This window comes from Emys orbicularis, chromosome 6 (genome assembly GCF_028017835.1).
Source record: "Emys orbicularis isolate rEmyOrb1 chromosome 6, rEmyOrb1.hap1, whole genome shotgun sequence".
Taxonomy (NCBI): Eukaryota; Metazoa; Chordata; order Testudines; family Emydidae; genus Emys; species Emys orbicularis.
In genome coordinates this window covers 81,487,238-81,499,869 of record NC_088688.1, presented here as the reverse complement: position 1 = coordinate 81,499,869, position 12,632 = coordinate 81,487,238, and the positions used below count along the sequence as shown (strand labels likewise).

Here is a 12,632-nt window from a genome sequence, read left to right as displayed (position 1 = left end):
GAGGTCCTGGAGGCCATATTTAGGCTGCTAGGTGAGAGATTGAAGTCCAGGACCTCCATGGTAGCATTCTCTGAGATGCTCCCAGTTCCACAAGCAAGGCCAGTTAGACAGGCAGAACTGCAGAATCTCAATGCATGGATGAGACAATGGTGTAGGGAGGACGGGTTTAGATTTATTAGGAACTGGGGAAACTTTTGGGACAGGGGGAGTCTATACAGGAAGGATGGGCTTCACCTAAACCAAAATGGAACCAGACTGTTGGCACTTAGTATTAAAAAGGTTGTAGAACAGTTTTTAAACTAGAGGCTAGGGGAAAGCTGACAGGTGCGGAGGATCTATTAATAGAGAATCTCTATGTCCTAGTTAGGACGAGAGGATGGAAAATGATAAAATACAGGCTGGGTCTGATCAGAAATAGTCAAGTAAAAAAAGAGTCCCATTCAATTACATCGTGTAATGGCAGACAGCTAAAAGGAGACAAGTTTTTAAAGTGCTTATATACCAATGCTAGAAGTCTAAATCATAAAATGGGTGAACTAAAGTGCCTCGTATTAAATGAGGATATTAATCTAATAGGCATCACAGAAACTTGGTGGAATGAGGATAATCAATGGGATACAGTAATACCAGGGTACAAAATATATCAGAAGGACAGAACAGGTCGTGCTGGTGGGGGAGTGGCATTATATGTGAAAGAAAGCGTAGAATCAAATGAAGTAAAAATCGTAAATGAATCAAACTGTACCATCGAATCTCTATGGATAGAAATTCCATGCTCTAATAATAAGAGTATAGCAGTAGGGATATATTACCGACCACCTGACCAAGATGGTGATAGTGACTGTGAAATTCTCAGGGAGATTAGAGAGGCTATTAAAACACTTAGCCAAAGACTCAAAAAGTAATAGCAAAACAAATTTTAAGTACATCAGAAGCAGGAAGTCTGCTAAACAACCAGTGGGGCCACTGGACGATTGAGGTGCTAAAGGAGCACTCAAGGACGGTAAGGCCATTGCGGAGAAACTAAATGAATTATTTGCATCGGTCTTCATGGCTGAGGATGTGAGGGAAATTCCCGAACCTGAGCCATTATTTTTAGGTGACAGATCTGAGGAACTGTCCCAGATTGAGGTATCATTAGAGGAAATTTTGGAACAAATGGATAAATTAAACAGCAATAAGTCACCAGGACTAGATGGTATTCACCCACGAGTTCTGAAGGAACTCAAATGTGAAATTGCAGAACTACTAACTGTAGTCTGTAACCTATCATTTAAATCAGCTTCTGTACCAGGTGACTGGAGGATAGCTAATGTGACACCAATTTTTAAAAAGGGCTCCAAAGGTGATCCCAGCAATTACAGGCCCGTAAGCCTGACTTCAGTACCGGGGAAACTGGTTGAAACTATAATAAAGAACAATATTGTCAGACATAAAGATGAACATAATTTGTTGAGGAAGAGTCAACATGGTTTTAGTAAAGGAAAATCATGCCTTACCAATCTACTAGAATTCTTTGAGGGGGTCAACAAGCATGTGGACAAGAGGGATCCAGTGGATATAGTGTACTTAGATTTTCAGAAAGCCTTTGACAAGATCCCTCATCAACAGGGCCGGCTCCAGGCACCAACTTACCAAGCAGGTGCTTGGGGCGGCCACTTCGGAGAGGGGCGGCACGTCCAGCTGTTCGGCGGCAATTCGGCGGACAGTCCCTCACTCCTGCTCGGAGCGAAGGACCTCCCACCGAATTGCCGCCGCAGATCGCGATCGCAGCTTTTTTGTTGTTGTTGTTTTTTGTTTTTGTTTGGCTGCTTGGGGCGGCCAAAATCCTGGAGCCAGCCCTGCTCACCAAAGGCTCTTACGCAAAGTAAGCTGCCACGGGATAAGTGGGAATCCTCTCAGGGATTGGTAACTGGTTGAAAGATAGGAAACAAAGGGTAGGTATAAATGGTCAGTTTTCATAATGGAGAGAAGTAAATAGTGGTGTGCCCCAGATGTCTGTTCTGGGACCAGTCCGATTCAACATGTTCATAAATGATCTGGAAAAAAGTGTAAATAGTGAGGTGGCAAAATTTGCAGATGATACAAAATTACTAAAGATAGTTAAAACCCGGGCAGACTGCGAAGAGCTACAAAAGGATCTCTCAAAACTGGGTGACTGGGCAACAAAATGGACAATGAAAATTCAGTGTTGATAAATGCAAAGTAATGCACATTGGAAAACATAATCCCAACTATACATATAAAATGATGGGGTCTAAATTAGCTGTTACCACTCAAGAAAGAAATCTTGGAGTCATTGTGGATAGTTCTCTGAAAACATCCACTCAATGTGCAGCGGCAGTCAAAAGAGCGAACAGAATGCTGGGAATAATTAAGAAAGGGATAGATAGAAAATATCACGTTGTCTCTATATAAATCCATGGTACACCCACATCTTGAATACTATGTGCAGATGTGGTTGCCCCATCTCAAAAAAGATATATTGGAACTGGAAGAGGTTCAGAAAAGGGCAACAAAAATTATTATGGGTATGGAACGGCTTCCGTATGAGGAGAGATTAATATGACTGGGACTTTCCAGCTCGGAAAAGAGACAGCTAAGGGGAGATATGATTGAGGTCTATAAAACCATGACTGGTGTAGAGAAAGTAGATAAGGAAGTGTTGTTTACTACTTCTCATAACACAAGAATTACGGGTCACCAAATGAAATTAATAGGCAGCAGGTTTAAAACAAATAAAAGGAAGTACTTCTTCACACAACGCACAGTCAGCCTGTGGAACTCCTTGCCAGAGGATGTTGTGAAGGCCAAGACCATAACAGGGTTCAAAAAAGAACTAGATAAATTCATGGAGGATAGGTCCATCAATGGCTATTAGCCAGGAAGGGCAGGAATGGTGTTCCTAGCTTCTGTTTGCCAGAAGCTGGGAATGAGCGACAGGGGATGGATCACTTGATGATTACCTGTTCTGTTCATTCCCTCTGGGGCACCTGGCACTGGCCACTGTCGGCAGACAGGATACTGGGCTAGATGGACCCTTTGTCTGACCCAGTAGGGCCATTCTTATGTTCTTATGAGCGCCTCAGCTCAGAAGGGAGGAGAAAGGGGGAACTACGCTGAAGGCTCCTGAATAAGGGTGCCAAAGAAGCCTCTTTGTGAGGAATAGGTCTTCATGTTCAGCCTGGTTGGGGATGAAGGTTTAGTTGTTTTTTCTTTTGCTATCTTACACTGGACTTGGAGCCAAGGGGCACAATAGATGGTAGGAAGTGACCCAAGGAAGGTAACTCGAAGGGCACTCCAAGGTGCCGGACCCTGATTGGCTCTCATAGGGCCCTGGGTTGGAGCCCAGTGAAGTGGGAGGGCCGAGCTCCGCTACCAATTGCCCCTGCTGTAGGAGGGGCATATGCTTCATTCCCACCCCACTCACCTCTCTGGTAAGGAGAGGGCGAGGACACTGAAAACACAAAGTGAAACAAAGTCCATACAAGGGTGAGGAACTGGACTGAAAAGCTGTCTTGCTGAGGGGCGAGGCTGTCTACTGGATGTGCTATCCACTAGACCACCTGGCCCCCTGACAACCCTGTTGCATGCACATGCACACACAACTCAGAATGTGACTAAAATAAAAGCCAACACTAACAAAGCATTCAAACATCTCAACAGGTTGTGGACAGTGAAGTGAAACCCTAGATTTCTGTACTCTCAACATTCCTCAAACTTACTGAAACAGTGAAAGCTCAGAACTGAGACTGATCCAGCCAGGAAAGCCCCTGTTTCCTCCCTACCAAATATCTGCTGCTCAGTGCAGTAGGGAGCAAAAAACATGGAAAAGCAGCAGTGGAGCTGGATCGCTGCTGAAAGAAAGATGGAAAGGGACTGGGAAGTGTCTCAGTTAGTCACCTTTCTTGCACGCTCCTCCCTTCCCCTGCTAAATAAATAAATCAAACACAAAAACAAACAGTATAATCAGGGCCAAAGGTAGGAAGAAGACCGACACTAATTAACGTGCTGTCTTCTCCCAAGGGCTGTAGGAAGTTAATGTTTCTTGAAGCAACCAGCATTAACTCCCATGACATGCACCATGACTCTCCCTCGTAAGGATCATGGAGATGGACCTAAAGCCAATGTGGTACTCAGGATGTAATAGTTAATAAGGGGTATTTAGGGGTATTTAGTACTAATGTAAATGTATTTAGTGTAAATAGTACTAATATTTTGCACTTATTCAGTAACTTGAACCCAAGATAAGGTATGCATTAAGCCACACAACAATATTGGAAATAGGTATTAATCCCGACACTACAGTGTAGAAGTTAGTCTCCAAATTTAGCACCAATAGCTTTTCAAAGGGTAATTCAATATTCTGTGACTTTTCTTAGTATAACATTTACCAGCTTCTGCAGCGTTTCCCCTAGCTAAACAATCACAGTGCCCAAAATGCCAGACTTATACAAACAAACAAACAGAGTGATAGCATTTCAAACATAAGCTGCATTTGGATTTTAAAATTAAACATATTGAAAGTGAAGAATTATTCAAGATAACTTAAATTTCACTAAGATTAGCAGATAAAAATGATCAGATCCATCATCAAATTCTATTCTCCGACACGGCCTTCCTAACTCAGCAACCACACCCCGCACAGAGATGCCTGGGAGCCAGGAAGCAGGCTGTCCAACAGGAGGCATAGGAGTGGCAATTGTGGGGTGGTATGAGAGCCAATCTTGGCTCTGGGGAGGAATTGAGGTTAAATCCAAGAAGAGGGGAAAAAAGGGTGTGAAGGTGAGCAATGTTGTGTAGGGGAATCCAGTCTGCACGCATCATGGTCTTTGTGCATACATCTGGGCTCTCCATAGTGCTGTACCTGGTATGCAAGACCAGTGGCACCCACAGCCATATATTCACATTATGCACAGAGTATATCATGGGCAGGGGCATGTCTGCTGGAGGTGGGGGCAAAAGAGGGAGTTTGCCCCAGACCCCCAGTTTGAGAGGGCCCCAAAACTGAGTGGCATTTCAAACTATCAAACTGGGTCACAACACCACTCACTGCACTTTGGCCCAGCGACCCATCATCACACTTGAGGGGGTCCAGGCAAAACCTGAGTAGCACCATGCTAAGTTAAAGTGACAGTGATTCAGTTGTGCGTACCATGTGAAAAATGTCTGGGGGCACCTCTGTGCCAGACCTCACAATGCTCGGAACCCAAATGCAAAACCCATTTCTTCAACTTTACTTTTTCTTATTAGCCCATCACAAAAATACACAATCAACCTGATCTACTTAAATGTACAAATAATTATTTAAAAATATCTCCACCATTACAACTTTTTCGTACACGAAGAGTGAGAGTTTATGTAACATTTAGTTTTGTTACTCTAATTTACTGGAAGGTAGTCAGATGAAAAGGTGCAGTGGGCCACATAAGTAAAAAAGATAGGTAGTTTAGAAAGAGGACTGGAAAAAAGCTAATGCATCACATTTGAAAGAGTAAAAAAAGAATGTCCCAGATAACTATAGACCAATTAGCTAAATTTCAATCCTGGGCAAATACATTGCATGGAATGCAATCAGAAAATAATTAAAAGATGATAATAATAGAATTACTACCAGTCAACACGGTTTTATGAAAAACAGGTCTTGTCAAATAAACTCAGTACTGTTTTCTGATGAGATTACAAGATTGACATAATATATTTCAACTTCTGAAAAGCTTTGACTTAGTACAACACAGTGTTCCAATAAAAAATAGCACTATACAAAATGTAGCACATATTAAATGGATTAAAAACTGGCTAATAGATAGAAATGAAAAAGTAATTGTTAATGGGAAATCATCATCAGATGATAGTGTTTCTAGTGGTGTCCTGTTCTTTGCCCAATAATATTCAATGTCTTTATCATTATGTTTTCTTCTTAATGATCATTAGCAGGGAAAAGACTAGATGGAAGTTGAAGATGGACAAATTTAGAATGGAAATAAAGCAACATTTTTAACAGTGAAGATATTTATCATTAGAACAATTTATCAAGGATTGTGGTGGATTTTTCATCACTAAAACTCTTCATATCAAGATTGGATGTCTTCCTAAAAGAGATGCTTTAGTTCAGGGGTCGGCAACCTTTCAGAAGTGGTGTGCCGAGTCTTCATTTATTCACTCTAATTTAAGGTTTCACGTGCCAGTAATACATTTTAACATTTTTAGAAGGTCTCTTTCTAGAAGTCTATAATATATAACTAAACTATTGTTGTATGTAAAGTAAATAAGGTTTTTAAAATGTTTAAGAAGCTTCATTTAAAATTAAATTAAAAGGCAGAGTCCCCTGGACTGGTGGCCAGGACCCGGGCGGTGTGAGTGCCACTGAAAATCAGCTTGCATGCCGCCTTCGGCACGTGTGCCATAAGTTGCCTACCCCTGCTCTAGTTCAACCAGATGTTATGGGTTTGATACAGGAATTACTGGTTGAAATCCTATAGCCTGTGTTATGTACATCAGCCTACTCTCCGTGATACTAATGGCCCCTTTCTGGCCTTAGCATCTATGAATATATAAGTGATAACTCTTGGTGTACCTGGAAGCAGCACCTGGGAAGCCACTGCCAGGGTGAGAGGCAGAACTATTAATGTGTATTGATGTCCAAGGTGTTCATCTATTCCCCTCTCCTATCTCCACACCCCCATGCACTCCCATATAAGTCTCCCTATTCATGTCTCCCTCCCCCGCTTCAAGAGATTGACACTGATTTTTCAGGGGGAGTATGGGAAGGGCCATGCAGCCCAGCCGTTACTGCTCCCCCTTACACCTATGCTCCTCTCTTGCATCCAATCCCTCATTCATGCCTCACCCCAGGTTTTAATCCTTCTCAACTATAATACCAATGTGATGGACCTACTCAGGCCTGTCAAACTATGGCTGTCCTCTGCTGAGACACTGGAGATTCACCAGAAAGAGAAGCTACCTCAGGAGCAGAGTGGATGGTGGAGGCTTCAGTACCAGAGGGAGGCAGCTGAGACTGAGAAGGGAAATTGGTAAGTGGAGAGTAGATGGGGTGTTAAGTGACTTAACTACTCATCACCTTGCTTTTTATGATTTGTATTAGCAGGATATGCATTCTAGCAACTTTCACTCAAAGTTCACAAGGGTTTTCTGGGGAGAATATATATACACACATACTAAAAAGGAAGGAACTTCAGGTTACATTGTCTCTAAAATTAGTTTATACCAAACCGAAAGAAAATACAGAATGCATTATAACTGAAATAGCTTTATAATGAAATACTTGTAGAGTCAAGTTTCACTGTAGTTTACGTGTTAAAACAGAAAGTGTAGTTTAAAATATCTTGACTATTTTTGGTGGGGAAAGCATGAAGGCATAGGAGGGAAATAGCAAGCCTTATACTGTATGATGCAAATGGATTCTTGGAAAATGAACAATCATTCACATGTGTAATAGGGACAAGTGGTGATTGAACAGAGAACCGCATTTTTAAGCCAGCTTGTTATTACCATGTTGTGCAAATTTTAACAATAACCCTGATTTAGCAACACTTACAGGAGGAAGCCTTGCTTACCTGAGTAGCCTCATTGCAAACCATGGGACTACTTAAGTAAGGATTATTCACGTGAATAAATTTTTCAAGATCACATACTGTTTTACTGAAGACCTAGAGCTTGTCTACACTACCTGCCAGATCGGCGGGCAGTGATCAACCCAGCGTACAGACGTGATAAATCGACCGCTGAGCACTCTCCCATCGACTCCGGTACTCCACCAGAATAAGAATCGCAAGCAGAGTTGACGGGAGAGAGTCAGCTGTCAACTTAGCGCAGTGAAGACATCATGGTAAGTAAGTCTAAGTACATTGACTTCAGCTATGTTATTCATGTAGCTGAAGTTGCATAACTTAGATCGACCCTGCACGGTAGCGTAGACAAGCCCCTAGAAAAAAGATTGACAATTCAGCAGCGTTTATCTGAACAAAGCACATGATCTGAGTGCATGCATGCTTAGTCTATGCATACATTCAAGGATAAACTGAAACACATGCGAAAAGTCCAGTTAGCATGAACACTATTGCTCCTAAATCAAATGCATTTTCAGAGTATTAAAAGCCTACTGATGGCTTTCAGATTACCCTCAATTGACTTTGAGAATGTTCCTCCCCAATTAATTCCGCTACTGTACTTCGGAAAATCTGACAAAATATCATTAATTAGATTCCAACCACTTAGAACTCTGTGAAACTTGGCAGTTTTATTCTGCAGAAGTGCATGCAACTATTTTATTTGGTATCAGTCCAAATAAATTCCCCCATCCATTTCAGTTTGAGTTTTGTGTTTGAACAAATCCAAACAGGCAATGTAAAATGCATTCACATTCTCTACATTTCACATGATTTCACATCATGACCATGCAAAACTGCTAATTTTGCATGAAAAGTTGGCAAACCTCAGAGAATCTATCATGGATCTGGTTTGATAGGTAAGTTTGGAATGAATCCAATGAGTTTTGCATAGCTGTGCTATAGTTGCATGGATTGACATCCATCAAGCCACAAAAATAGGCAGAGTTTGGCTATTGCTGACTCTCTTCAGCAGCTCTGTTTTTATTCCACATTTTGTAAAGTGCTGCAGGCGTGTACATTTATGATGCTCTATAAAGGCCCTATAATGAGAATAATAATTGCTTTTGTTTTAAATCTGGCCAGGGTTTTACATCATCCCAGCTGCCTGAAGTCCCTCCACCCTCCCCTAGGTATCCTGGGATTTCAGTTCATCAGAAGCACCACTGCTGCTGTCAATGGGCCTGGTTCTGATCTCACATTGGTGTAAATTAGGAGGTCATTAAATTCACATCACATAAAAATAGTGTCACTGAGAGGAGAATCAGGTCCAATGTCTCTAAACAATGGTTTGATTGTGTTAACATTTCTATTGCACACATATTCATTATGTATTTTTATGGGTGGAAATAAGGATGCATTCCTAGTAATGCCAGGTATGGGGATGAGGACAGAGGTGGATAAGAAGGGGAATGGGACAAGGGAAAGATGAAGAGGAATGAGGATGAGAAACAAGATATGAAGTATCAGTATAAATATAAGGATATAGAAGAGGATGGGATTAGAGATGGGGAAGAACAAGACAGGGAAGAGGAGGCCAGGGATGAGATGAGGATGAAGAGTTGGAGATTTATGGATGCCACTGGGGGAAGGAGGATGGGTGAGCATGGGGATAAGTATGGAAATAGATTGAGGAACAGGTTAGGATTAAGGAGAGGGATGAGCAGGAGGTGGAGAAAGAAGAGCATAGGAGACAAATAAGATTAGGAAGCAGGAGCAATGGGATTGGGAAGTAGAACAGACACGGAGATGGGATGATCAGGACAAAGATATGGATAGGACTGGATGGAATGTGTGGAGGGGACTGGGATTAGGGATGAGGTGACGAATAGAGGTGGAATTCAGCTGGACAGGGATGGGATGGGAGACAGGGATGGGACTGGAATGGGAATTGGGTTGTTACTGCCTGCATGCAGGGCCTGCCTTACCAATCCAACGCAGGTACTGAAAGATGCGAAGGAGCCTGGGTAACGAAGCACAGTGCCACTGTAGTAACAGGCTCTCTCAGGCTGAGAATGGGAAGCGCCTGGGGGGCTTTTCCCCTCATCCCTGAGCCGCTCCTCCACTGCAAAGCCAGGTGCCAAGAAGCGGCTATCTCTCTTGAGCAACAGGTAGAGCTCCCGGGCAAAGGCCGGGATCCTCAGCAACACCTCATCCCCATCCTCTGACGGTGGTGGCGGTGGTGGGGAAGGTGGCGGCGGTAACTGAGAAGCAGCGCCAGATCCCTGAGGATGGGGAGACCAGTGATAGAATTCCTGAGACTCGTAATCATCCTCCGCATCCTCCTCCTCTGCGACCTCCCCAGCTGGCTGTGGTTGTCTGTCTACCAAGGAGGAGACCGAGCGGACCTCGCGGGAGCTGCCTGCCACCTGGCTAGGTGTAGCAGAAGCACTGGTGCTGCTGCTGTTTCCACAGCTGGGATCAGTACTGCAGCTGCCTCCACCACCACTGCCTCCAGCAGGCTCCTGCTGGCCTCTGCTCCACAGTGCTGGGAAGATGATCTCCCACTCCTCAGAGTCTCCTGATGCATGCAGACCTGCAGGAAAGCCAGACAAATAACAGCGTATGCCACAAAACAGTGTTGCACATGCCACAGCATACCACTCATGCCAGTGAACACACATATATGCCAATATCCCCTGACTACAGCCAGTGCTCCTAACTAACAAATGCATGACACAAAGCACACCCTTGTCCCATCACCCCACTGTACCTCACCCACAATATGTTTACTTGCAGTATATTAGTCAGCCACTAGATGTCTCTGTATTGTTTAGGAGTTCTAGACAGGAACTGTGGTCCCTGGTAAACATGGGAGATAAGCTGGAACGGGAATTGTGTGGAAACTATTGTTTGTGTTTGTAGTTGTTCTCTAATAAAAACACTTCCTATATAAGACTAGAGCTGAACAAAAAAAATGGCATTTAGAAAACAAGTGTTAAAAGTTCCATGAAAATTTTATCCTGTTTTTCAACCAACTGTAGAACTGGTCAACAAATTTGCTATTTCAATTAAACAAATGGGAGAAAAATGTCATGAACATTTTGACATGTATTTGATGAGCTCTGTTTAAGACTGACTGTGATTCTATATATCATTACAACACACCACGGCCAAATGCATATGCTTACAACACATGTGCACGCACACATACATGCAACAATAAAACCTCCATCATTATCACAGAATATTAATGACTGTATTATTGATTATTAATTATTATTAATGATTATTTTATTTATGATTAATGATATTATTAGCAATATGTGTATATGAGATATATATATATATTGATATATATATATTTATATATCATATACACATATTGCTAATAATATCATTATTATTATGAATATGTTGTTCTGTTGAGTATTTCAGCCCCTGCATGAAATACTCAACAGAACAACATATTCATCTGAGTCTGTGGGTCCATTATGTGTGTACATATACATTCTAGTCAGGGGTTCTCACAACAAATTTTTTGGTGGCCTCGAAGTGCGGCCACCAACTCTTGCTGGTGGCTGTGCTGACAATTTTTCCTAAATAGTTAATTAACTTTAGGAAAAACAAATATATATGCACATGCATGTGTCCAAATCATTGTAATTTATTGAATCTTTTTACAGACTCAATAATAAAAATAATATACAGTTGTCTCTCTTTTTTATAGGCCCTAAACAGAATAGAAACACAAATAAGGTGCACTGCAGGTTCTTGTCTTTTTTGTTGTTGCATCTTTTCCTTTTTTTGGTTGCTTTTTTAAAAAGACTTGCAAGCTGGTAAATCTGCTGCTGTGAAAAGTGATATTAACAAACATACAAATATCACTTTCCACAGCAGCAGACTTACTCAGTCCTGGAAAGCCCATGGTCAAATTAAGCCTTGGATTGGGAGATCGTTAGTGGGGAAGTAGGGGACAGGGGGGAATGCATGATGGGCCAGCGGAGGCAGCAGGGACCAGAGGAAATGGGGGGTGAGCCCCGCAGCCAGGCGTTGGAGCCCTGTGGCCAGAGCCTGCTGCCTGCCACACCAGGGCTGGAGCCCAACTCTACCTCCCCAGGAAGCTGGGGAACTCACTAGCTGCCTCCTCCTCCAGCATGTATCTCTCCAGAGGGGAGCAGGGTCCAACCCCTGCTAGTGGCCCTCGGGCCCATCACTGCCCAGGAGGCTGTGGCTGCAAGAAAAGTCCCTGGTGGCCGCATGCGGCCACGGTGGCCACATTTCAGAAACACTTAAGATATACTTAACCTTGCCTCACCACAGGGGGATGGGCTAGATAACTTCTTGAGGTCCCTTCCAGCCCTACATGTCTATGATTCTATGAATCTCTCTCTGTGTGAATATTTTATATTACATTTATATATAGTTATTCATAACTTGTACATACATACACTATGAATAATGTTCTACTCATAATGTGTATTTATACAAACATTATGAATATTAGTATACACATATATAAATATTATGAATACTATGTAATACACACACATACTACAAACATTGTATATGTGGGAAATCACTCCGTGCCATATGATCATATATACATATGTTATTGATATATATGTTACCAGATCCTTCATACAGTACTGATTAGTTGCAAAGTAATGTGCACAGGTTGGCTACAAATAAGAGAAGAAAGCAGTAGTAACATGCTGGACCACTGATTTTCCTCTCCTTTTAATCCCATGCTATGGAAAGTACAGAAATGAGCGCCAAAGAAAGGGATAAGTTTACCTGAAATGATCCCATTTGATAGGAAACACAGCTGATAAAAAATGCAGCAAATGTGGCTCAGTCGCATCCCCGTTTTCTTTTCCATCCACTTCACTGTCCCAAACACACCGAGGGAGCAGCTTATTTACACTCTTTATTTATTCCGGTTTATTGGCTTCTGTTGTTGCTGCCTGTCCTGAATGGGTTGTGCCCTGAACTGCCCCAGTTCTTTGTATGGCTGTGGGTTGCAAGTTGCTGCCTCTTCACTGGGTGTATGTCCGAGTTTGT

At 42.4% G+C, this 12,632-nt stretch overlaps 1 protein-coding gene across 1 annotated transcript in view; it reads right to left on the bottom strand.

Annotated features, from left to right (window-relative positions):
• The window catches only part of ADAMTS19 (ADAM metallopeptidase with thrombospondin type 1 motif 19), a 277,558-nt gene extending 265,126 nt beyond the window's left edge, over window positions 1–12,432 (bottom strand). The window contains exons 1-2 of the mRNA XM_065405898.1: window positions 12,366–12,432; window positions 9,566–10,164 (exon numbers count right to left, since the gene is read on the bottom strand). Of these exons, the coding sequence (XP_065261970.1) occupies window positions 9,566–10,164; window positions 12,366–12,432 (666 nt within the window). The remainder of the gene's footprint in view (window positions 1–9,565; window positions 10,165–12,365) is intronic.
• Window positions 12,433–12,632: the final 200 nt, after the last annotated feature.